Here is a 22,931-nt window from a genome sequence, read left to right as displayed (position 1 = left end):
GTCCAGCACTTTAGTACTTCACCCAGTCTTTAGATAAGTATTTTTCTTCATTGATAGGAAGTTCTATGAGCTCTTTATATTTCTTGTTATTATATTTTTGCAAACAATATTTTCATTACTTTAGGGATTCTTTAGTAATCATGTCTTCAAGTACAGAATTTTTTATATTTAATATGATTCCATTATTTTTAGGGGCAGACTTTAAATATGGAAAAGGTCAATAAAATCAATATCAAGATATGTTTTTCTGTTTTCTTATAAGGAACAATCTCAGGTCTAATAGATAGAACTGTAGTAAATCTGTATTAATCAGAGTGGCATGATTTGAGATAGAGTTTCAAATATAATCATTTTAGATGGCTAAATAATTTTATAGTAATGTTTATTACTTTCAGTTCTTACTGACTACTTCCAATAGCGTTAATTACAAGAGGCTTGCCTTTGCCTGTTATTTGCCATTAAATTCTCAGTGTCTTGTTTCACACAATAGCATACTATTTTCTTTACTACAGTTCTATTATGTATTTTAAATTATTTTGTTTTATTTTTCCTTTGGATTACTTTTTATATTAGGGAGGTAGATTCCACACTCAGTAGTGCTTTCTTATATTCTTGAATATCAGAACAATATTTTTATTATGTGTAGATTACACATTAAAGAACAGATACATATGGTGTTATAATAAATAACATTAGTTATAAATATAGAGAAAATGACCAACTTCTGAGTTGAAATCAATAATTATTGCAATTTTTAATGGCCTCTAAAAATAATTTGGATTTTCCCATTTAAATATATTCTTAGATCACAGCTGACCACCTCTTAAGCCACTGCTGCTTGAACCTGAAGCTGCAGATTCTGTGGTCAACACCGCTCTTCTAGGCGCATCTGTGGAAGCCATGTGGCCATAATTGTGCTGAAACCACTCAAGAAGGGTGGAGACTGATCGCAGCCAAAACCTCTCAAGCTATTGCTGCCTGAACTTGCAGCTCTGGGTTTTGGAGCCAACCCCAAACAGAAGCATTTGCAGAAGCCATGTGATAGGAGGTGAATTGACAATGTGCAATAAGGTTGGAGATTGAGAACCCCAGCCACTCTGCTTCACTCCTTGGCCGTGCATATTTCCTTGTCAATGAACCTGAGCACAAAAGGCAGAAGACATCACAATATAGACACAGCAATGGGAATATGATGTTATTTAATGTCATGCATGGAATATGAAGATGGCAGCTCTCATCATCCAAAAAAGCCAACCTCCTATTTATACTCTCATATAAGGAGTTTAGAATAATATGTAAAGGATGTTCATAGAACTGAAAGAAAGCATAGATTGAGCTCAACAGACCACAAATAATAATCAAGAAAATAAGAACCTAGAAATCAGAAAACTCTAAACAAAAATAACAGGAATTTAAAATATGGTAGGCGATATGAAAACCTCACTGGAAAGCCTCTCCAACAGAGTAACAAAAGCTGAGGACCAAATCAGTGAGCTGGAAGATGAGATACAGAATAACTCCATACTGCAAAAGAGAATGGAAATGAATCTTAAGACAAATAATCAGACAACAGAAACAGTCCTCAGAAATGTGAACAGAGAAAAATAGAAGTCTTTGATAGACTCAACAGAAACAACATAAGAATCATTGGAGTCACAGAGACCTAGGAGAAAAATCCCCAGAAAGAATCAGCACTCAAAGATATCATTAAAGAGAAACTTCCAGAGCCAAAGAGTGCATACAACCAAATCCTGCATGCCCAAGGAGTACCAGGTAAAAAAGACCCAAAGAAAAGCACCCCAAATCACATCCAAGTGAAAATAAATCCCACAGATAAAGATAGAATACTGAAAGCAGAAAAATCCAAAAAGGAAATTATGTACAAAGGAGCAACCTTAAGATTTATAGAAGACACCTGTTCCAAGAAACCAATAAGGCCAAAAACAGTGGTGGGTTATAGTGACTACTTTAAGAGAGACAAACCAAAATCCTATATATAGATGCCACTAAATACCATGACAATTATCTCTCAATATCAATGGACTAAATTCATCAGTTAAGAGATAAAGAATGGCAAAATTAATCAAAAAATTAATTCAGGGTCTAGAGTGGTGGTGAAGCAGTAGGGCATTTGCCATGCATGCGGCTGACCTATGATGGACCATGGTTCAATCCTCCAACATTTCATATGGTTCCCAGAGTCAGAAGTGATTTCTGAGCACAAGGCCAGGAGTAAGCCTTGAGTGTCAATGGTGTGCCCCCAAAGCAAAACAAAACAAAACAAAACACTTAATCCAACATTATATATGCAGTTTACAAGAAATACCTCTGAATAGTAAGAACAAATACAGACTCAAAATTAAAGATTGGAGGACAAGCATCCAAGCAAACAACTGGAACAGAGAGATAGCATGGAGGTAGGGCATTTGCCTTGCATGCAGATGGATGGTGGTTCAAATCCTGGCATTCCATATGATCCTGAGTCTGCCAGCAGCAATTTCTAAGCAAAGTGTCAGGAGTAACCCTTTGAGTGCTGCTAGGTGTGACCCAAAAACAAAAACAAAAACAAAAAACTGGAGTGGACATATTAATATCAGCTGACACAAACTTTAGACTTAGAAATGTTATGAGATACAGATGCACATTTTGTATTATTTTGTAATTTTCAAGGGGTAAGCACAACAGGGAAAAATTACACTCCTAAACATATATGCACCCAATGAGGGACCAGTAAAATATTTAATATGATTGTTATCAAACCTGAAAGAAGACATTAAAGCGACACAATAATATTGGGAGACTCAATATCACCCTGTCACCCCTTGATAGGTCAACCAGGCTGACACACAATAAGAATATACTAGCTCTAAAAAGAGAAATAGAAGAAACTAGACTAGTTGATATATATAAGGCACCCCATCGCCAGAAATTAGATACATATTCTTCTACAATGCACATGGGTCATTCTCCAGGTTGACCACAGGCTAGCCCATAAAACATATCTCTATAAAATCAAGAGGATAGAAATTATACAGAGTAACTTCTCAAATAAAAGTGCACTGAAATTAGAAGTGAACTACAAAGGGACACATAAAAAATACTTTAAAACCTGGAAAGTAAACAGCTCACTACTGAGCAACCAGTGGGACAGAGATGAAATCAAAGAGGAAATAAAAAAATTCTGGAATAAAATGCAAATGAAGACACAAATTATCAAACTTTGTGGAACACAGCAAAAGCAGTACAAATGGAAAATTTATAGCTTTGTTATAAATCAGGAAGGAATAAGGGGCCTACATAGATAACTTAATGACACAATTTATAAAATTAGAAAATGACCAACAAAATGAACCAAAAATAAGTAGGCAGAAGAAAATAACAAAGGTTACAGCAGAAATCAATTTAGTGAAAATTGTAAAGCAAAAGTGGAAGCAAAAGTTATTTTTTAAAAATAAACAATATAATAAATCACTAGAAGACTCACAAAGAAAGGGAGAGAGAGAAACTTAATAAACAGGATTAGAAATAAACAGTGATTCAAAGAGTAATCAGAGACTACTTGAGAGACTCTATGGCACAAAATAGGAGAACATGAAAGAAAAGGATAAATTATTGGAATCTTATAATCTTCTACAGTTGAATGAAGATAATATAGGATATCTCCTAAAACCCATCACTACTGAGGAAGTTAAAATGGTATACCAGAGTCTTCAAAAAATCAAAAGCCAAGCCAGGTGGATTCACTAAGAATTCTTTCAAACATTTCAAGAGGAATTACTACCAATCCTTTTCAGATTCTTTCAGGAAAATGAAGAAACAGAAACACTACCCGGCGTTTTTATGAAGCTATTATCACCCTGATTCCAAATTCAGAGACAGATTCTGCCACAAAAGAAAAGTACAGACCAATAACCCTGATAAACACAAATGCAAAGATCCTCACCAAAGTCCTAGCAGATAGGATTCAACACCTCATCAAGAAGTTCATAAACCATGACCAAGTACATTTCATATCAGGATTGCAAGGGTGGTTTAACATATGCAAATCAATCAAGTTAATACACCATATCGAAAACCAGAAAAATAAAAACTATATGATCATATCAATTATAACAGGAAAGAGGGCCAGTGTGATAGCACAGCAGTAGGGCTGTGGTACTTGCATGCAGCTGACTCAAGATGGACCTGGGTTTGATTTCTAGCATCCTGTATGGTCCCCCAAGCCAGGAAAGATTTCTGAGCACATTACCAGGAGTAACCCCTGAGCATTACCAGGTGTGGCCCCAAAACAGAACAAAAACAAATAAATACAGGAAAGCATTTGATAATTTCCAAAACCCATTCATAAATCTCACCATCATTCATAAACATTATCATATTGTTGACAAAACCTCTCAACGAAATGGAATGGAAGAAATAGTTCTCAATATAATCAAGTCCATTTACCATAAGCCAATGTCAAATATTATTCAGAATGGAGATAAAGTAAGTCTTTTCTCTAAAATCTGGTACAAGACAGACTGCCCCCTTTCACCACTCCTATTCAACAAAGTACTGGAAGTTCATGCCATACAATTAGGTAAGAAAAATACATAAATACATCCTAATAAGAAAGGAAGAATTCAAGCTTGCACTGTTTGCATGTAACAAGATACTATATTTTGGGGCCCGGAGAGATAGCACAGCGGTGTTTGCCTTGTAAGCAGCTGATCCAGGACCAAAGGTGGTTGGTTCGAATCCCGGTGTCCCATATGGTCCCCCGTGCCTGCCAGGAGCTATTTCTGAGCAGACAGCCACGAGTAACCCCTGAGCACCGCCGGGTGTGACCCAAAAACCAAAAAAAAAAAAAAAAGATACTATATTTTAAAACACCTAAAGACTCTACCTAATTTTTTTCTAGAAACAATAGACTCAAAGTGGCAGGCAACAAAATTAACATGCAAAAATTAATGGCCTTCTTATACACATAAAATAATAGAGAAGAAATGGACATTAAAAAAAAACCCCATTCACACAAACTCAAATACCTCAAAATCAAAATCAATTTAATTAAAGAGCTGAAGGATATATACAAAGAAAAGTACAAAATCTGCTTCAAGAAATAAAAGAGAACACATGGAAATGGAGACATATGTCCTATTCATGAATTGGGATGATTAACATAATTAATTCAAGAAATAAAAGAGAACACAAAAAATGGAGACACATACCCTGTTCATATATTGGGAAAATTAACATAATTAAAATGGCAATAAGTCCCAATGCATTGTACAGATTTAATGCAATTCATCTAAAAATATCCATGACATTCTTCGAAGAATTAGATGGAAAACTCCTAAAATTCACTTGAAACAATAAACACCCACAAATAGCTAAGGCAATTCTAAGTAAAACGAAGATAGGATGCATCACTTTCCTCAACATTAAATTGTATTACAAAGTAATAATCATTAAAACAGTGTTGTATTGGAATTAAGATACACTCTCGGATCAGTGCTATAGACTAGAGTATTTAGAGAATATTCCTTAGACTTACATTCAAATAATCTTTCAAAGGGGGCAAGAAATGCAAAATAGTTCAAGAAAAGCCTATGCAACCAGTGGAGCTAGGACAACTGGTCAGTCACATGCAAAAAAAAAAAAAAAAAAAAAAAAAGACTCGGAACTCCATCTAACATCATGCACAAAGGTCAAATCCAAATAAATTTAAAACATTGATATCAGATCCAGAACCATATGGTTTATAGAACACGTAGGTAAAACAAAACATGAGGCATTGGTAATGGGAATGTTGCACTGGTGATAGGGGATGCCTTCTTATATGACTGAAACCCAACCACATCATGTTTGTAACCAAATAAATTTTTACTTTTACTTTTAATTTTTATTTTTAAATAAAAAATATTTTAAAAAAGCACTCCATGACTTTGAGACTAAAAGCATCTTCAAGGAGAATACATCACTGTCCAAAACTGTGGAAGCAGTGGTTAACAAATCGAACTCCATAAAGCTGAGAAGACTCTGCAACTCAAATGACATAGTGACTAGTATACAAAGACCACACATAGAATGGGAGAAACTATTCACCCTATACCCATCAGATAAGGGAATAATATCTAAGATATGCAAGTTACTGACAGAACTTAACAAAAAAATTAACCCCATAAAAATGGGGAGAAGAAATGAACAGACAATTCCTCAAAGAAGATATACAAATAAACAAAAGGCACATGAAAAATGCTTCACATCCCTAACATATGGGAGATGCAAATCAAAACAACAATGAGGTACCATCTCATGTCATACAGACTGGCACACATCACAGAAATAAGAACAAGCAGTATTGGAAGAGATGTGGACAGAAAGATACTCTCATTCACTGCATGTGGGAATGCTGTCTAGTCCAGCCTTTATGGAAAACAATATGGAGAGTCCTCAAAAACTGGAAATTCAAATCCAATATGATCCATCTATACCACTCAAGGGTTATATTATAGGAGCACACTCAATACAAAAATACCTTCTGCACTCATATTCATTGCAGCTATTTTTAATAGCCATAATTTGGTATTTTTGGGCCACACCAGTTTGATGCTCAGGGGTTACTCCTGGCTAAGCACTCAGAAATTGCCCCTGGCTTGGGGGCACCATATAGGATGCCGGGGGATCAAACCATGGTCCTTCCTTGGCTAGCGCTTGCAAGGCAGACACCTTACCTCCAATAGCCAGAATTTGGAAACAACCCAGATGCCCAACAACAGATGTGTGGCAAAAGCTGTGATACATATATACAGTAGAATACTATGCAGCCATCAAAAAATTAAGTCATTACATTTTCCTATATATGTATGGACATGGAAACTATTATCCTGAGTGGATACTATTATCCTCTGACCTATGTAAGCTAGATGGGAAGAGATAGATACAGAGTAGTCTTACTCATCTCTGGGATTTAAGAAAAATAAAAGACCTTATTGTAATAATACCCAAAGACGATAGAGATGAGTGCTGGAAGGCCTGGCTCATGGTATGATGCTTACCACAAAGAGTGGTGTATTTAGTTGTAGAAATAACTACACTAACAACTATCATGTCAATAGTAGTGATTGAAAGAAATAAAATTCCTGTCTCAAAGAAAAGACAGAGATTGGGGAAAGAAGAATAAGTGGGACATTGTAGTAAGTAGGTTGCACTGGTGAAGGTGGTTGTTCTCTTTTTTATAACTGAAACCCAACTACAAGCATGTTTGTAATCATGGTGCTTAAATTAAGATTTAATTAAAAATATAAAAAATAGGGGCCGGAGAGATAGCATGAAGGTAAGGCGCTTGCCTTTCATGCAGTAGGTCATCTGTTCGAATCCCGGTATCCCATATGGTCCCCCGTGCCGGCCAGGAGCAATTTCTGAGCATGAAGCTAGGAGTAACCCCTGAGCACTGCCGGGTGTGACCCAAAAACCAATATATATATATATATAATATTTCTTTAAATAGGGCTCTTAGATTTAAAATTCTAATGAGTTACTTTACTGTGAAGTTTATTATATTTATATATACACATGTATATATTGTGGATTCAATATAAATTTAGCACTTGAGTTTTATACATATAACCATATAACTATATATAACTATATAACTATATATAACTATATAACTATATAACTATATATAACTATATAACTATATAACTATATATATATATATATATATATATTATATGTTTTTGGGTCGCACCCATCAATGCATGAATGCTCAGAGGTCACTCCTGGCTCTATGCTCAGAAATAGCTCCTGACAGTCTGAGGGGAACAGATGGGATTTCGGGATTTGAACCACCATCCTTCTCCATGCAAGGCAAATGCCCTACCTCCATGCTATCTCTCCAGCTCACTTGAGTTATACTTTTAGAAAGAAATATTTAACTCATTAATTAAAATATATTTTAAAAAGCACTTTTTTTGACCCAAATTCCCACTCAGCATTACATTTTAATATTGAGGAAAACATGAAAAATATAGAGATAGAACATATATATATATATATATATATATATATATATATATATAATTCAATAAATAGGCAGAAGCATATTTATAACAGGCAAAGCATAAAGATAAAGAAGTGACAAAAGAAGCATGATCATTTGACAGTTAATTTCTATGGTCAAGACACTTTGTTGTGCCATACAGATGCAGCTGTAGGACATATGCAACTTATCATCAACAGAAATGTCAGCTTCCTTTTGGCAGAAAATAGTAGTTGGTTAACATATACTTTCTATCTACTAAAAATAGCTTTTGTGGAAATAATCTGCTTAGTTTTATTTTCTCTGATGATTATATTTCAGTGTGATGTTTTTTGTGTAGTAAACAAGCATCTAAGTAGACATAAACACGTAACATTACAAATAGTCTTTAAGGAACTTGAGTGTTATTATGGTTGTAGGGTTCTTGCCTGGGACACAGTTGACTTGAATTTGATTTCTGATAACCCATATAGTCCTCTAGTCTGCCAGGAGCTATTCCTGAGCACAGAGCTGGAAAAAAAGAGCAAGTCCTGTGCACTGCCAGGTGTATCCCCCAAATTTGTCCTAATTTCAATTCAAAGATAGTTTCTTCACTGCAATTATAATAAACTATGAGTATATTTAAGTTTCTAGCATTACAGTATAGTTATACTAAAGGCAACAGAATAAAATAAACTGATAAATTGGGTTAAGTGCAAATCTCACTGGTTAAATATTTTTGTTGACAAATAAAGAACTTTGTAAATTTACCATGTTGTTTTAAAGTTAGAGAGGTGTATGAGATATAAATTAGTTTTAATAAGACTTTAAGATAGATTATAAAATTTTACAACATGTGGGTTATACTAAATAATAAAATAGTAATAATGAAGTAGAACCATGGATTACAAACGATTTATCTAGTAAAAACTTAGGCAGATGTTTGATGATAATTATAATTAGAATAATACTCTTCTCTTCATAGTGTTCCTTAAATTTTTTCAAAATATTCCTGCTTTATGTTGAGCTACTTTTGTATGTGAGTATTGTTTATTTACCAGTATATATGAAAATGCATTGGTATTTCTCTAACAATCTTTGCATCATTCTAATATTTCAGTGCTTTAGGAGAAAAAACACATTAATTTAATACCATATTATCAAGTTTAACAAATTTGATATTTGATTTTATAAGCTATTCGTTAAACATCTGTTTTTCTCCAACTTTCAAGCACATAGGCAAACTAGATATAAAATTTATAAAAATAAGTATGATTCCTGGTCAGAATTCTAAGATAAGATACAAAAAACAATTGGACAAGTTGATATATAATTAATTTATAATAATTATACTACAATTTAGATGTTATATTAGTTGAAATGATTAAAAATAGTAAAGGTAATAAAACTACAGTTAATAAGTAATAGAATGAGAGATTGAGAGTCAGAAATATGAGTGAAAAGAATTTTTATTGTGTGTCTATTTATTTTTGTTTGTAGGTCATATCTGTTTGTGTTCAGGGCTTATTTTTGGTAAGATCAGAAGTCTAAAGAAGTTGCTCGAATAGAAAACAAGTAAGCACCTTCTCCACAGTTTATTGGTCCTTATATTAAGACTAACTGTAGAATTTTCATTTGACTTAGGTTTTCTGTTCATTTCAACTATTCCAAGAGCATAAAATTTATTTGAAAATATATATATGCACCACAAATATTTCATTACAGACCTATTGGAACTTTAAATATCTATAAAGACAAACTATCCAAACATAAATTACTGATAAAACAATGTGTGTTCACATGGTATAGAATACTACTCAATTATATGAGAATATAAAATGTTGCTTTGGCTAAATACTCAGAGACCTGTAGGGTCTCATGGTAAGTAAAATAAGACAATAAAAGACATATGGTCTCACCACTTGTGGTAATATCAGAGGACAGTCAATAAAATTAAACCTTGGAATCTAATGACAGAACTGAGATTACTGAAAGACAGGTAATTGAATGTGAAGAAGAAAATATCAAATTTAAAGAAATATTTTTTCTTTTTTAAATTATCTTTATTTAAACACCGTGATTACAAATATAATTGCATTTGTATGATTACAGTCATGTAAAGAACACCCCCTTTCACCAATGCAGGATTCCCACCATCAATTTCCCAGATCTACCTACTCCCCACCCCACCCACACCCTTACTCGAGACAGGCTTTCTTTTTTCCTCATTCATTCACATTGTTATGATAGTTTTCAGTGTAGTTATTTCTCTAACTGCACTTATCACTCTATGTGGTGAGCCTCATGTCATTAGCTGCACCTACGAGGGAGGATGGGGGGAAGTAAGGGTTGGGACTGAAGCAGTAAAATATTAGAAATGAGCTTTGTAGGGTAGTATCAAGGTCCCAATACAAGATGGATATTATGGATATATAGAATATAAGCACACAATACTATCAATATGAAAACAAAGAGAAAAAATTTCCACTGACTGTCCCAACATAAACCAGTACTAGAACAGACTGTCCTCCTCCCAGAGCACATTCCCATTAGTGCAGGGAGAGATAGGGGGAAAGCCTGTTGACCCCTATAGAGTCCACCTAGACCGGTGCCCAGGGAAAGACTGAAGTCTAGTGGAGAAAAATCCTATACCTGGCAAGAGCTGGTCTCCAGAATCAAGGAGGAAACCGGAAGCCAAATGTCTGCCCGCCCTCCTCCCCATGCACCTCCTCCCTGGAGTACATAGGGAGGGGGAAGCCTGAGGACCACTAAGAGTCCACCTGAACCCACTTCTGGCCATCTGAGCTGGCACCCAGGGAAGGCCTGGAGTCAGGGGAAAAAGACAAGCACGGCTGGGCCAAGCCTCCCAGCACTCCCAGGGCTAGGGAGAAAGGCTCTGGTATGGGGCCTCCCCAAACCCCATACCTGGCAAGAGCTTGTCTCCAGAATCAAAGAGGACACCGGAAGCCAGATGTCTGCCCGCACTCCTCCCATGCACCTCCCCACTAGAGTACGGAGGGAGGGGGGAACCTGAGGACCACTAAGAGTCCACCTGAACCCACTTCTGGCCATCTGAGTTGTCACCCAGGGAAGGCCTGGAGTCAGGGGAAAAATACAAGGATGGCTGAGAGCCTGCCAAGCCTCCCAGCACTCCGCAGGCTAGGGAGAAAGGATTTTTTCTTTTTTTATTTGACACAAATAAAAAAATTATTCTTAACATTTTAACTTGATGCTTTATTAGTATTTTACCTATATATTTTTATTAATAATTTAATAATATTAATTTCCATTGAATTTTAGAAAATGTATATTTGATAGATTGATGTAAGCAGGAAAATGTGAATACTAGTTACATTAGTATAACAGACAAATATTTTATATTCAGTCATATGTCATATGCTTCATTTGTTCTTTTGGATTAATGCTAATAAAATAGACATGAGTCTATTGGTAAGGCTGTCCATACTTTGCCTAGAAATTGCACATATAATATTTATTTTATTTTATTTTATTATTTTTTTATTTTTTATTATGAGAACAAATGATGCAAAGAGAACAAGGTAAAGTTACAGTGAAAGGACAATTGCCCATAAACAGAGTTCTCAGAAGAAATCCCCTTGTTGACGCCTAAATATTGAACTTACAGTCAAGAAACATTAAGAAAAATAAGGCAGAACCCATGTACAATTACTTTGTCTACAAGTCCCCATATTGTAGTACATTATAACATTTCTTAGCAGTACACAAAGCAATCTAAAGCCATGAGATTTATGTGACTCTTTAAACATTGAGGCATAGTATTTTTTTATATTTTCATGCATATGCATATTAGTTTAAGTCAGCATCAAAAGTTTAAGAGGTTTTTATTAAGGGTTACTCAAAAGAGCACAGTAAAAATGGTGTTAGAATGACAAATATTGTTTGCATAGGCCCACCAAAATATGGTGGACATGGAAAGGAAAAGCCTTGTCTAAGTACAAGGAGACCCTACCTCTGAAGTTTCCTGGCATAAGACCAACTATAGGTTCCAGGAAAACTAGTTTATTCAATACAAGTCATTGTCTATAGAGCCAATACAGTTTTATTTTTTATGCAGTCTCAATTGTTGGCATCAGGTATCTGTATTAAAGATCCTGAAATCTGCACATCCTACATTGAAGTCAGGCTGGTGTGTAGTATCTTCTAGTTTCACTTCACAATTAAGGGGCAATACAGAAAGCCCTGTCCAGTAAGCAGGTCATTGTTGTTATTATGTCTTCTCAGTATTAAGGGAAGTCTCTTTTGATTAGGTAATTGTCAGAGCAGCAGTAGGGTCTTCCCTGGTAGAGGACTGCCTCCAGGTGATATTATAGACAGCCTTGGATGTTTTGTAGATGTCTTCCCTAGATCGGGGGTAAATGGAGAATGCCCATTCTTCTGAGGCCTGTGCCAGGTCTTTATGTCAATGTTCAGGGTGTAAGGTCCCATTGCACTACAAGATTTGTGTGCTCCCATCTCTATTAGATAAGAACTTATTTGTATGTATAGTATTTTCCCGTTTTAATGTACCTATGCAAACAAGAAATAAAGCCACGTGGCGTTATCAGAGTATATGGGGGCATGAGAACACGTCCAACAATCCCATGACTTAGTTCAAACATAAACATTAAACTGAGGGACTCTTTCACCAAATTCCCTATTGAACAGTTCACCAAGAGAAGAAAAGTTAAAAAAAAAAGGAGTGGGGGAAATCATCACTGTAGAAGAAAATATTCAGCAGAAGTTATAGCCGTCAAAGAAAACACACATAAAATGTTGAAAAGACATATGTGTCCTTTTTATGCCTTTTGGAATAGTTTGATGGGTGTTTACTCCAGGGCACCACTTTGCTCTGTGACTTATAACTCTACAGTACTTAAGTTAAAGAGGGTAAATGTGGAGTAATGATGATAGGGGTAAGAGAGTTAAAGAGAAAAATGATCTTTTGTAGGGGTGTGCGAAAGGGCAGAGTACAAAATGGAAATTCTGCGTACTTAAAAACATAATTAAATAATAGTATTATTAATGTATCTTGTGAGTGCAGGGGCACTAGCCCCCATGCGGTTTTGAAAATATAGACTGGTAAGAGATTACCAACCCCATGCTCCCAGCTCCCGGGAAGGAAAGAGATCCTTCAAGAAGCTGGGAGGCCAGAAGTTCAGAGCCCCACCCAGAACCTCCCTAAAGAGCTGAATGGGGAATGGGGAAAAGCCTAGGGTACCTTCAAGCTTTGCCAAGGGACCCACCTCACTGGCTTGCCCAGGCATGTGGCCCGGGGAAAACCCTGGAGATCTGGAACAAGGCGGTAGAGGGGTGCTGGGTCACCCAAGTCCTGCATCCCCCCTAGGCCTGGTTAAGAAGGCCTCTGGCATGGCAGAGGCCTGCCAAACCCCAGGCTGCTAGAGACTACCAGCTCCCAGGAGGAAAGAGATCCTTCAAGAAGGGGGGGAGACCCAAAGTTCAGAGCCCCACCCAGAACCTCCCTAAGGAGCTGAATGGGGAATGGGGAAAAGCCTAGGGTACCTTCAAGCTCCACCAAGGGACCCACCTTGCTGGCTTGCCCAGGCATGTGGCCCGAGGAAAACCCTGGAGATCTGGAGCAAGGCGGTAGAGGGGTGCTGGGGTCACCCAAGTCCTGCACCCCCCCTAGGCCTAGTTAAGAAGGCCTCTGGCATGGCAGAGGCCTGCCAAACCCCATGCTGCTAGAGACTCCCCTTTCCCAGTATTGACTCCTTTTTTTATTTCAATATGTTGTTTTTTTTTATACCAAGTGTGGGATGAAATGTTTTGCCTCTGTTCTCTCCCACTAATGTCTTGTTTCCAAGCATTCAAATTCAATAGTCTAATTAATTCCTTCGGTTCAACAATACCAAAAAATTTGAAAGTGCTAAGTCCATTAAAAGGGTATGCTGATTTTCTATACATTAAATGTGATTCTTATTTTTATATCCTCCACATATTATTATATTCTCTTTTACTATGCTTATATGTTATGGTTAGATTTCCCTAAATGAAATGCTTATATATATTTACATAATTATCAATTTGCATTCTATTCCATTTTCACAAATTAACATGACCTTTATAGATGTCTTGGAAATCAATTTATCGAACACTACACAACATTTTCAGGGATTGATAACCTTTACTTGTTTTGACTCTCAGCTCAGCTGCACTATATGCTATATATAATTAACAACCTTATCTACCTCTCTAACTATCTTATGGCCCCCTCTGGAGGAAAGGGAAAATAAGATTTCTTATTGAAGTTAGTTACTGAACTACTTTATATATATTTACAATTTGAGTGACACAAATCTATGAACACTCAATAAATATCAATTTACTAAAAGCTATTACTTCTATTTTTCCTGCTGGTTTTAGCTAAGTGATTCCTTAAAAAAAAATCTCCTAATGTGTGAAATGGGTAAGAAATTCTCTGGTATTTCCAGAAAGCCAACAGCACTGACATTCTCAATGCACTATAATCTCAACCATATGTATGTGTGTTGAATATACCAACAACTGATTTGCTTGCAAAGAGCAGATACTATATAAGTAATTATATATTAATAAATACTACTTATTCTTCTAGTACCCAGTACAGGTTAAATAACTAAAAGCATATCAAAGTAAAGGCCTATTCTAGGATCCCTATACTGATAGTAAAGCTGCATTCATTCCACAGGTAAGGTGCTTAAATTACTTTGACTCAGTGATGGTTATATGTTTACTCCATATGCAAGATTATAAACTCCAGGGGATGGTCAACTAATCTGGTCTCTGATCAGGGTTCATTAACAACCATTTTCTCTGGTCCAGTTGCTGAATCAATAGCCGGTTATCACCAGTAATGGCCTCTGGCTGTGTGATAGTTCCACTGAAAGGATATGGACCAATTAGGATTCTTTCATACTTGCTAAGAGTTTCATCCTGCTGAGTTCAGGGCAGAATCAATTTTGGCTTTACATTGAATGCTGGATCCTGCAAAATTACAAAATCTTTTAATACATATTGAAATCAAGTTAGTTCTATAAGACCTGCAGTGATTTCCATACCTCTGAAGGATAATGATTATCTTTTCACTCTCTGACTTACTTGATACAAAAAAAAAAAGAAAAGAAAAAGGAAATATCACAGTTTTAAAAAACCTGCCTCCAGAAATCAACAGTTCATATTGTTATATCCAAAGATATAACATGCACACTTTTTCTCCACTTACAAAAATTTCTCATTTGTGAAGTTAATTTCTTGTCATGATTCTTCTAAAAGTATTTTCCACCTTCATGCTAGAAATAATATGATCAAATATTTAAATCTATTAATGAAAATTATACTCAAATACATTTAAAGTTACATGGTATCTTTAGAAAAAAATTTTATGTGAAAATGGCTTAATACATTTTGTTTTTGGTTTTTGGGCCAAACCCGGTGAAACTCAGAAATGGCTTCTGGTTAGGGGAGACCATGAGGTGCCGGGGAGAATCAAATCACGTTTTAATTATTTTACCATTCTAATTATTTTAATTTTTTTACACTAAAATAAAATATTTTCTTGACCATACATTGCAATGATAAAAATCAAATTTTCTATCTTCTTAAAATATTACTTTTAAATATTTGAAATTAAAGTACTTTGTTATTAATTTTGTCCTCCCTTATAATGACAATAGCATATTTAGTACATTAAAGCCTTGTTTCAAAATAGCAAAACCCAGGAAAAACAGTGCTACAACTATGATACATATAGATGCAAATAGATAGATCAGTAGATAAGCTTTCTTAAGAGTAAGAGAAACAAAATTCTAATGATAAAATAAGCAAAGAGAGAGGAAGAAAGAAAAAGGAAAGAAGAGATAAAATGAGAAAATAAAAGAAGAAATAAAAGAAAAAAGAAGAGAAAGAAAAAAGAAAGAAGAAAGAAGGAAAGAAAGAAGTAAGAAAAAGAAAGATGAAGGAAAGAAAGAAAATAAGAAAAAAGAGAAAGAAAGAAAAAGAAGAAAGAAAGAAAGCAAGAAAGAAAAGAAAGAAAGAAAGAAAGAAAGAAAGAAAGAAAGAAAGAAAGAAAGAAAGAAAGAAAGAAAGAAAGAAAGAAAGAAAGAAAGAAAGAAAGAAAGAAAAAGAGAAGAACATAAGCAACAACCTTGTTACCAAAATACAATATAAAAAATTTACTCAGAGAAAAGACTTTGAAACACTTAAAGAAATCCTATCGGAGCCAGAGAGATAGCACAGTAGCGTTTGCCTTGCAAGCAGACAGTCCAGGACCCAAGGTGGTTGGTTCAAATCCCGGAGTCCCATATGGTCCCCCGTGCCTGCCAGGAGCTATTTCTGAGCAGATGGCCAGGAGTAACCCCTGAGCACTACCGAGTGTGGCCCAAAAACCAAAAAAAAAAAAAAAAGGAAAAAATCCTATAATTTCACTCTCATAGTTCTTTACAAATATGATATAACAAGAGATAATTCAGTTAAAACAACTTAATGTGTTAAATACAATAATGATTGACCAGAAAATAACTAAAATTGTCACCCTTTGATTTAGTGATCACTATATTTATACAATATTATATTTGATTTCTGGATAATTATTTTCAAAAATTAATGTCTTCTATTAAATAATATAAAATATATAAGAATAAACATGAACTAATAACCTATTTCAAATGCTTAAATAATTGGAAAACTATGTGGCACAAACAAGCACCCATGTGATTATCATTTTGATACTTTCATCTAATTAATATCTAGAAATATGGACAATTTTCTCTGGGCCATACAGGTCAGGAATGTAAAGATCAATTCTCATTTAAAAAGAATAAAGACAATTTTAACCATTGTAAAGCTTGCTTGTTTTGAACATATAATCTATGTAATACCTACAATAGCATTAGAAGAGAGTCATAAAGGAATAATCTAAGTCTCATGATCACTTAGGGGAATCAAAGAAATTGACCAACATATTGACTAGAGAGAGAATCAAATCTGTTTTCTGGAATCTCAGGCTTTTAATAGAGACCTCATTCTAACACAGAGACTAGCCTTGATAATTAATGGCGACATTAGAATTTTAAAGCTACTCAATCCTAGACATGAGATGATTACATAAGCAATATGTAATTTGATTATTTTTCAAATAACTTATTTTATTTATTATTAATATGTTTAATACAATAGGATATTGGTGGATTTAAACTCAAAGGCATAATATTATTTTTAAAATGAGCAAGCAGTGAGAAAAGAAAAATTAAGCAATTAGCAAGTAAAGTAATGGCAAAAAAACAAGAGAACATATGAATCCTAAGAGGAGAAACATATAACATACAATGAATTAATATGTGTGAATTTTCATCAACAAATTTAATATAATCAGAGGCCAATGGAAAAAAATAGTACAATGGGTAAGCTGCTTTTGCACATGAAAATCAACTTTTTAGAAAGTACAAATTTGAATTTACAGATTCCGAAAGAGATTTCCACTAGAGAAAACTATGTGGGCAAATCAGAAAGATGTGAAACTTACAGAGCCTATGAGAAAAAGCAAGTATCGCGTGGTGCATGAATATCAATGTAAAGTAGAATAGTAAGGAAAAAACAGAACATGATTTAAAGAGATTTGGTACAGGGGGAGTGGTTCTGAATGAAATTCTTAGCAAAAAGATTCCTGTGATTATTAGTTTTTTAGTTAGGTCTTGGAAAATTAAATGTTCAGTGATTAGTAGATTAGAGACCTCAACAACATTATATTTTTTTAACTTAGAAGAAAAGCCATAAAAAAATTTATGAATAAATTTTAGTTAAAATATTAAATCAGAATAAAAAAGAAATCCAGTTACCTGGATACTACGCTATCCCCATTACACAATGAGGATAATATATACAAATTTTTTTGAAGCACAGCAATGCTCAAGAGCTAATTCCTCTTTTGTGCTTAAGAGTCATTCCACGTTTGGATGAGATTTAGTGTTTTCCTAAATACATGCACTCTATGTACAGTTTATCAAGCTATCGATCCAGTACACAGTATGTCATAAAATGCTGCAAAGTTTTAAAGACAGTGTTTATTTTTTATAAGATTATGTTACTAAATACTTATATATTTTTCCTGTAGGTACTAATTAAGATGTCATCATATACCTATATCTGGAGAGATGAAGATATTCAGAATAGAAGAAATAATAGCACTGGGAACATATTATCAAAGAGATAATTTATATATGTGTTAAATATGAAGCATGACATCTTTTTTTTTTTTTTTTTTTTTTTTTTTGGTTTTTGGGCCACACCCGGTAACGCTCAGGGGTTACTCCTGCCTATGCGCTCAGAAGTTGCTCCTGGCTTGGGGGACCATATGGGACACCGGGGGATCGAACCACGGTCCGTCCAAGGCTAACGCAGGCAAGGCAGGCACCTTACCTTTAGCGTCACCGCCCGGCCCCGAAGCATGACATCTTGAATAAAACAATTGAGTCTACATTTTATACTTAAACAGTGATTAAACAAAATATCATCCATTATGTTTCCAGTATATGCTTTTAAAAATTATTCAAGCATCATTTCTCTGGAGGTCAATAATTTTAAGTTTATATGCTGCTATTTAAAACATATGAAGCATCTAACACAAAGCCTAACATTAAAAAAACAGCCAAATAAAATTAGGTCTTTATGTGATGATCAGTTGACAGTCAGATGTACTGAGGAGATTAATGATTTTTTTTTTAAAGATTGATCTACAGGCATCAAGGTGACATATCTAGGAAGATGCTATAAAATGGAGATTTCAAGGATTTGTTCAGGTTTGGGGGAAGACAGCTGCGAAGTTAGCCATGAACATGAGCACCCATCCAAGGCTTCAATGGCATTCACAGATATATTATTTGAGTACCAGCACAATGAATGACATTGCTTTACTACAAATTACATGTTAGGGCTTTCTAGACTTTCTCCAGTTCCTTGACCAGTAATGCATTCAGAGTTCATAAGGTGACCTCTAAGAATAAATGAAGCTTTGAAATGAATTTAAGTTCTATTTTTTTTAACAACTTATATACTTAAAAGAACAAAAACCTTGTGTAACAGCTTTCAAGACTAAAAAACAAAGGCCATATTTTATACTAAATAAGTCTGAAAATTGGGCCAAGGTTATATATACTATCATATAGTTTCATTCTATTTTCTGGCTATATTAGGTATATAGAAATAAGTCAAGTATCGAGTGATTGCCTAAAAAAGAGAACTGGATTGGAGATAACAAATGAATAATTTTAGCACTTCCGTATACACACAAACAAAGAAAATTGACAGAGACTCATTGTCCTCTGCAGCATTTATAAAGACTTCATGCCTCAGAAAGCTTAGATTCAATTTAATCCAGCTTTAAGGGTTGTATTGAGGGTATATTTAGCTTACACATATTATAGGTCTGGCATCGTAATCATAGTTTAATAATAGCATGAGCAAATCTTAGCATTTTTTTCAAAATCAGATTCACTGATGATTTGATAATGAAATTAACTAAAATAATGTTCATTAAAATTATTAATTATAAAGATATTATCTTGATATCTGTAAAATTTTAGATTAGGATATTTGTCCTAGATATTGAAATGTGACTAAATTTAGCTGGCAGTTCACACTTAAAATAACTTTTCAGTCCTTTGGCACATGGATAAAAGTGTCACTTATACACAAGAGTAAATACCTCTTTTAAAAGTCCAGAATAACCTGAAAAATAAGTGGGAGCCCAAGTTATTTTCTAACTTTTCAAAGTCAAAGACTACACAGATTTCTATTGTTTGGCTAATATCATAGTGAATAAAGCAATATTCCTGAGATACTGAAATAACTGCCTAAAATATTTTAGAATCATTTTTAAAATTTCCTTTAAAAAAGGTATATAGCAAAATAATAGAGTGATATGTGATAAGTTTATTATAATGTTTAGTATAAAGTTTATTATTATTATTATAATAATTTTTCTTTATATTTAGATACGTTGCTTACCAGAAATAATCACAGTGCAACTAAAATTACAAAAGCACAGAAGGTCCCAAATTTATAAATAATACAAAATGAAAATTTGTTAATGGCTAGTAAAATTGCTGTCTTGTTTTCTATTTGTAATATTATCACAATGGAACAGTTGCATCTTTTATATACCAGAATAAATTTGATGGAGTCAAGATGCTTTTCTTGAATGCAGCCGACCTGGGTTCAAATCCAGACATGTTAATATGGTTCTCAGCACTTCCAGGACTGACTCCTGAGTACAGATTTAGGATTTAGTTCTGAGCACTGCTGGGTTGGCCAAAAAAAAAAAAAAAAAAAAGCAAAACAAAGTAAATTTCCATATAGAATTAACACTAGATTTTAGAAAAGCCCATTAGAATGTTTGTGAAATAATCTTTGAGTATCTTCTAATCTCTGGGAACATTATCAGTGCTACCTTAAAAAATAGTATGGGGCCAGAGAGAAAGCACAGCAGTAGGGCATTTGTTTTGCACACAGTCAAATCCAGAACAGACAGTAATTCAAATCCTGGCATCCCCAGAGCCTGCCAGGATTGATTTCTGAGTACAGAGCCAGGAGTAATCCCTGAGCAGCACCAGGTGTGATCCAAAAACAAAACAAAACAAATAAAATACTATTATCTGGCAATTTGCCCTCATGATTTAAGTTACATGCGTTTTCCAATTTTTTAAAAATGTATTTTCAATTTGAAGATCAAATATACTTAATAAAATATAACAATATAATATACTATATTGTATAGTTATATAATAATAAAATATTATAGAAAAATGTTGACTATAATTTACATGCTCTCTTTTTAGAGCCTATCTAAGTTCCATCTCCAGAGGCCTGCGTGGCCAGGGAGTCTGCTTTCTACCAGGTACACAAGCTCCTGGCGCTGGGTACCCTGCCACCGTGTACTACTGTGACATGTGTCACCAGATGTTCACTGCCTACTTCTATTTTCTGTCTGCGTTGGTCGACACCAGAGGTGGCTGTGGCTATGAACACACAGGTGGATGAACAGCTCTGGGAAGGACCTGAGGAACAGCCTTAATTAAGTCCAGCCTTCCTGGGGAAGGGAGTGGATTCTCTGGTGCTTTTCTGGGCTGAGGCCATCTACAACCTGGCACTGTCTTGCAGGCCTGCCTGACTGTCCTCAGGGGCCCTGGTGGAAGCTCTGTTGCTCCTGGTCCTTCCTCAGCCAGTGCACACCCAGATCTGTTGATTGCTGAGTGCCATAGTCCCCAGTGGGGACCCCAATCCCTCATCCCCAAGCTCTAAAGACACTGAACCTTACCCCTAGCATTGTCCTCATGAAGTTCCCAGAAGGCCCACTCTGGTGGACCTGCCCCTGTTAGGTCATTGTGCCAGCTTGTCAGAGGGCCACTGCACGAGCTCACCTTAAGCATATCACTCAGCACATCCTTGTCTCCTCTGCTGCTGTGCTAGTATCGGCTCTGAGAAGTGACACTGGAGTGTCCCTGAGCCAGAGTCCACCGAGGATCACTACAGATTTAACAGGCTGGAACCGTTAGGTCAAGAATGCTGGAGTGGGTGGGTCGCTGACTCCCCTGGCCACATCTCCCTGAGGCAGTCAAAGAACACACATACACACACACACACACACACACACACACACACACACACACTACCACCACCACCACCACCACCACCATCACAACCACCACCACCTCCAAAACCAACAACAACAAACACATATGGTCCCCTGAGCTTACCAGAAGTGATCCTTAACCACAGAGCCAGAAGTAAGTCCAGACTGAATACTGCCACGTGAGACTCCGAAACCAAATAATAATAATAATAATAATAATAATAATAATAATAATAATAATATAAACTTTTAAAAATAAATCCCAAAATATAAATCATGTGGCTGGAGAAATATTACAGGGTATAAAGTCCTTGCTTTCTAGGTGGCTTATCAGTCTGATCTTTGGTAAAATATATGGAGCTCTGCTCACCCAGGAGTGAGCCCTTGATCATAGAGCTCTAAGCACAATTAGTGTGGTACCCAAGCCTAAATCATCACTTACTAAATAAATAATACATTTGTTCTGTAAATTGTTCAATGAATTCAATATATTCAATAAATAAACTTGATTTCCTTTCCACCAGTCTTTTTTATGAGTTGATTAAAAACAGTATCATATTTAAATTATATATTTATAAGCTAAAGGCATCAGTGAAGTTAATTACACTCATTTCTAATAGTCTATGTTTTTAAAACATTTTTTGAAAACAATAAAATCAGAAATAACCTAAGAAAAGCTGAAGCAGTTTCTTAGTTATCCCAAGAAAATATAAAGGGCAGTGAGTCTTCATTTCCTAAGTCATTTCAGCTTTGCAAAGAGTGTTCTTCATTTAAGTACTTAAAGTGGAAATGACAATAAAAAATTTTAAACAAGTTAGATGGAGTATGTTACAAAATTTTATAATTCTATCACAAGAAGTACTGAACAAGAAAAGCTTGAGGTATAGAATATACATGCCATAAATCATACAAATATGTCTTATATAAAATAAATTATAACAATATAATAAATACATACCGTTGATCCATTGAAATTCAGGATCATGAAGTGCAAACTCTTTCCTGAAGAGATCTTCTAACGATAATTTGGTTTCTGATGAATTTGTGAGCTCATCTAAAATAAAATAATCCTTAAATTAAAACCAAATAATAGTTTGTAAAACTAACAAATTATAAAATTGGTACATATTATCTTGAAAATAATTGAATTAAATGGCATATTTTAGGAATATAGACTATTTGCTTTGATAGCTTTTTTCAACAAATAAAGCTTACTCTTTTGAGAAGTACCTTCACAGAAAATAAATACACCCATTAGTTTATTTATATGAAGAACAGAAAAGC

The 22,931-nt window shown here is 34.9% G+C and overlaps 1 protein-coding gene across 2 annotated transcripts in view; it reads right to left on the bottom strand.

The window, feature by feature from the left end:
- The window catches only part of DPP10 (dipeptidyl peptidase like 10), a 671,116-nt gene that overhangs the window by 456,726 nt on the left and 191,459 nt on the right, over positions 1 to 22,931 (bottom strand). For both annotated transcript variants that reach the window (XM_049773821.1, XM_049773822.1), the window contains exon 3: positions 22,606 to 22,701. In XM_049773821.1, the coding sequence (XP_049629778.1) occupies positions 22,606 to 22,701 (96 nt within the window). The remainder of the gene's footprint in view (positions 1 to 22,605; positions 22,702 to 22,931) is intronic.

This window comes from Suncus etruscus, chromosome 5 (genome assembly GCF_024139225.1).
Source record: "Suncus etruscus isolate mSunEtr1 chromosome 5, mSunEtr1.pri.cur, whole genome shotgun sequence".
Taxonomy (NCBI): domain Eukaryota; kingdom Metazoa; phylum Chordata; class Mammalia; order Eulipotyphla; family Soricidae; genus Suncus; species Suncus etruscus.
Note: the sequence above shows the minus strand (reverse complement) of the source record. Positions and strands in the feature narration are given on the sequence as shown.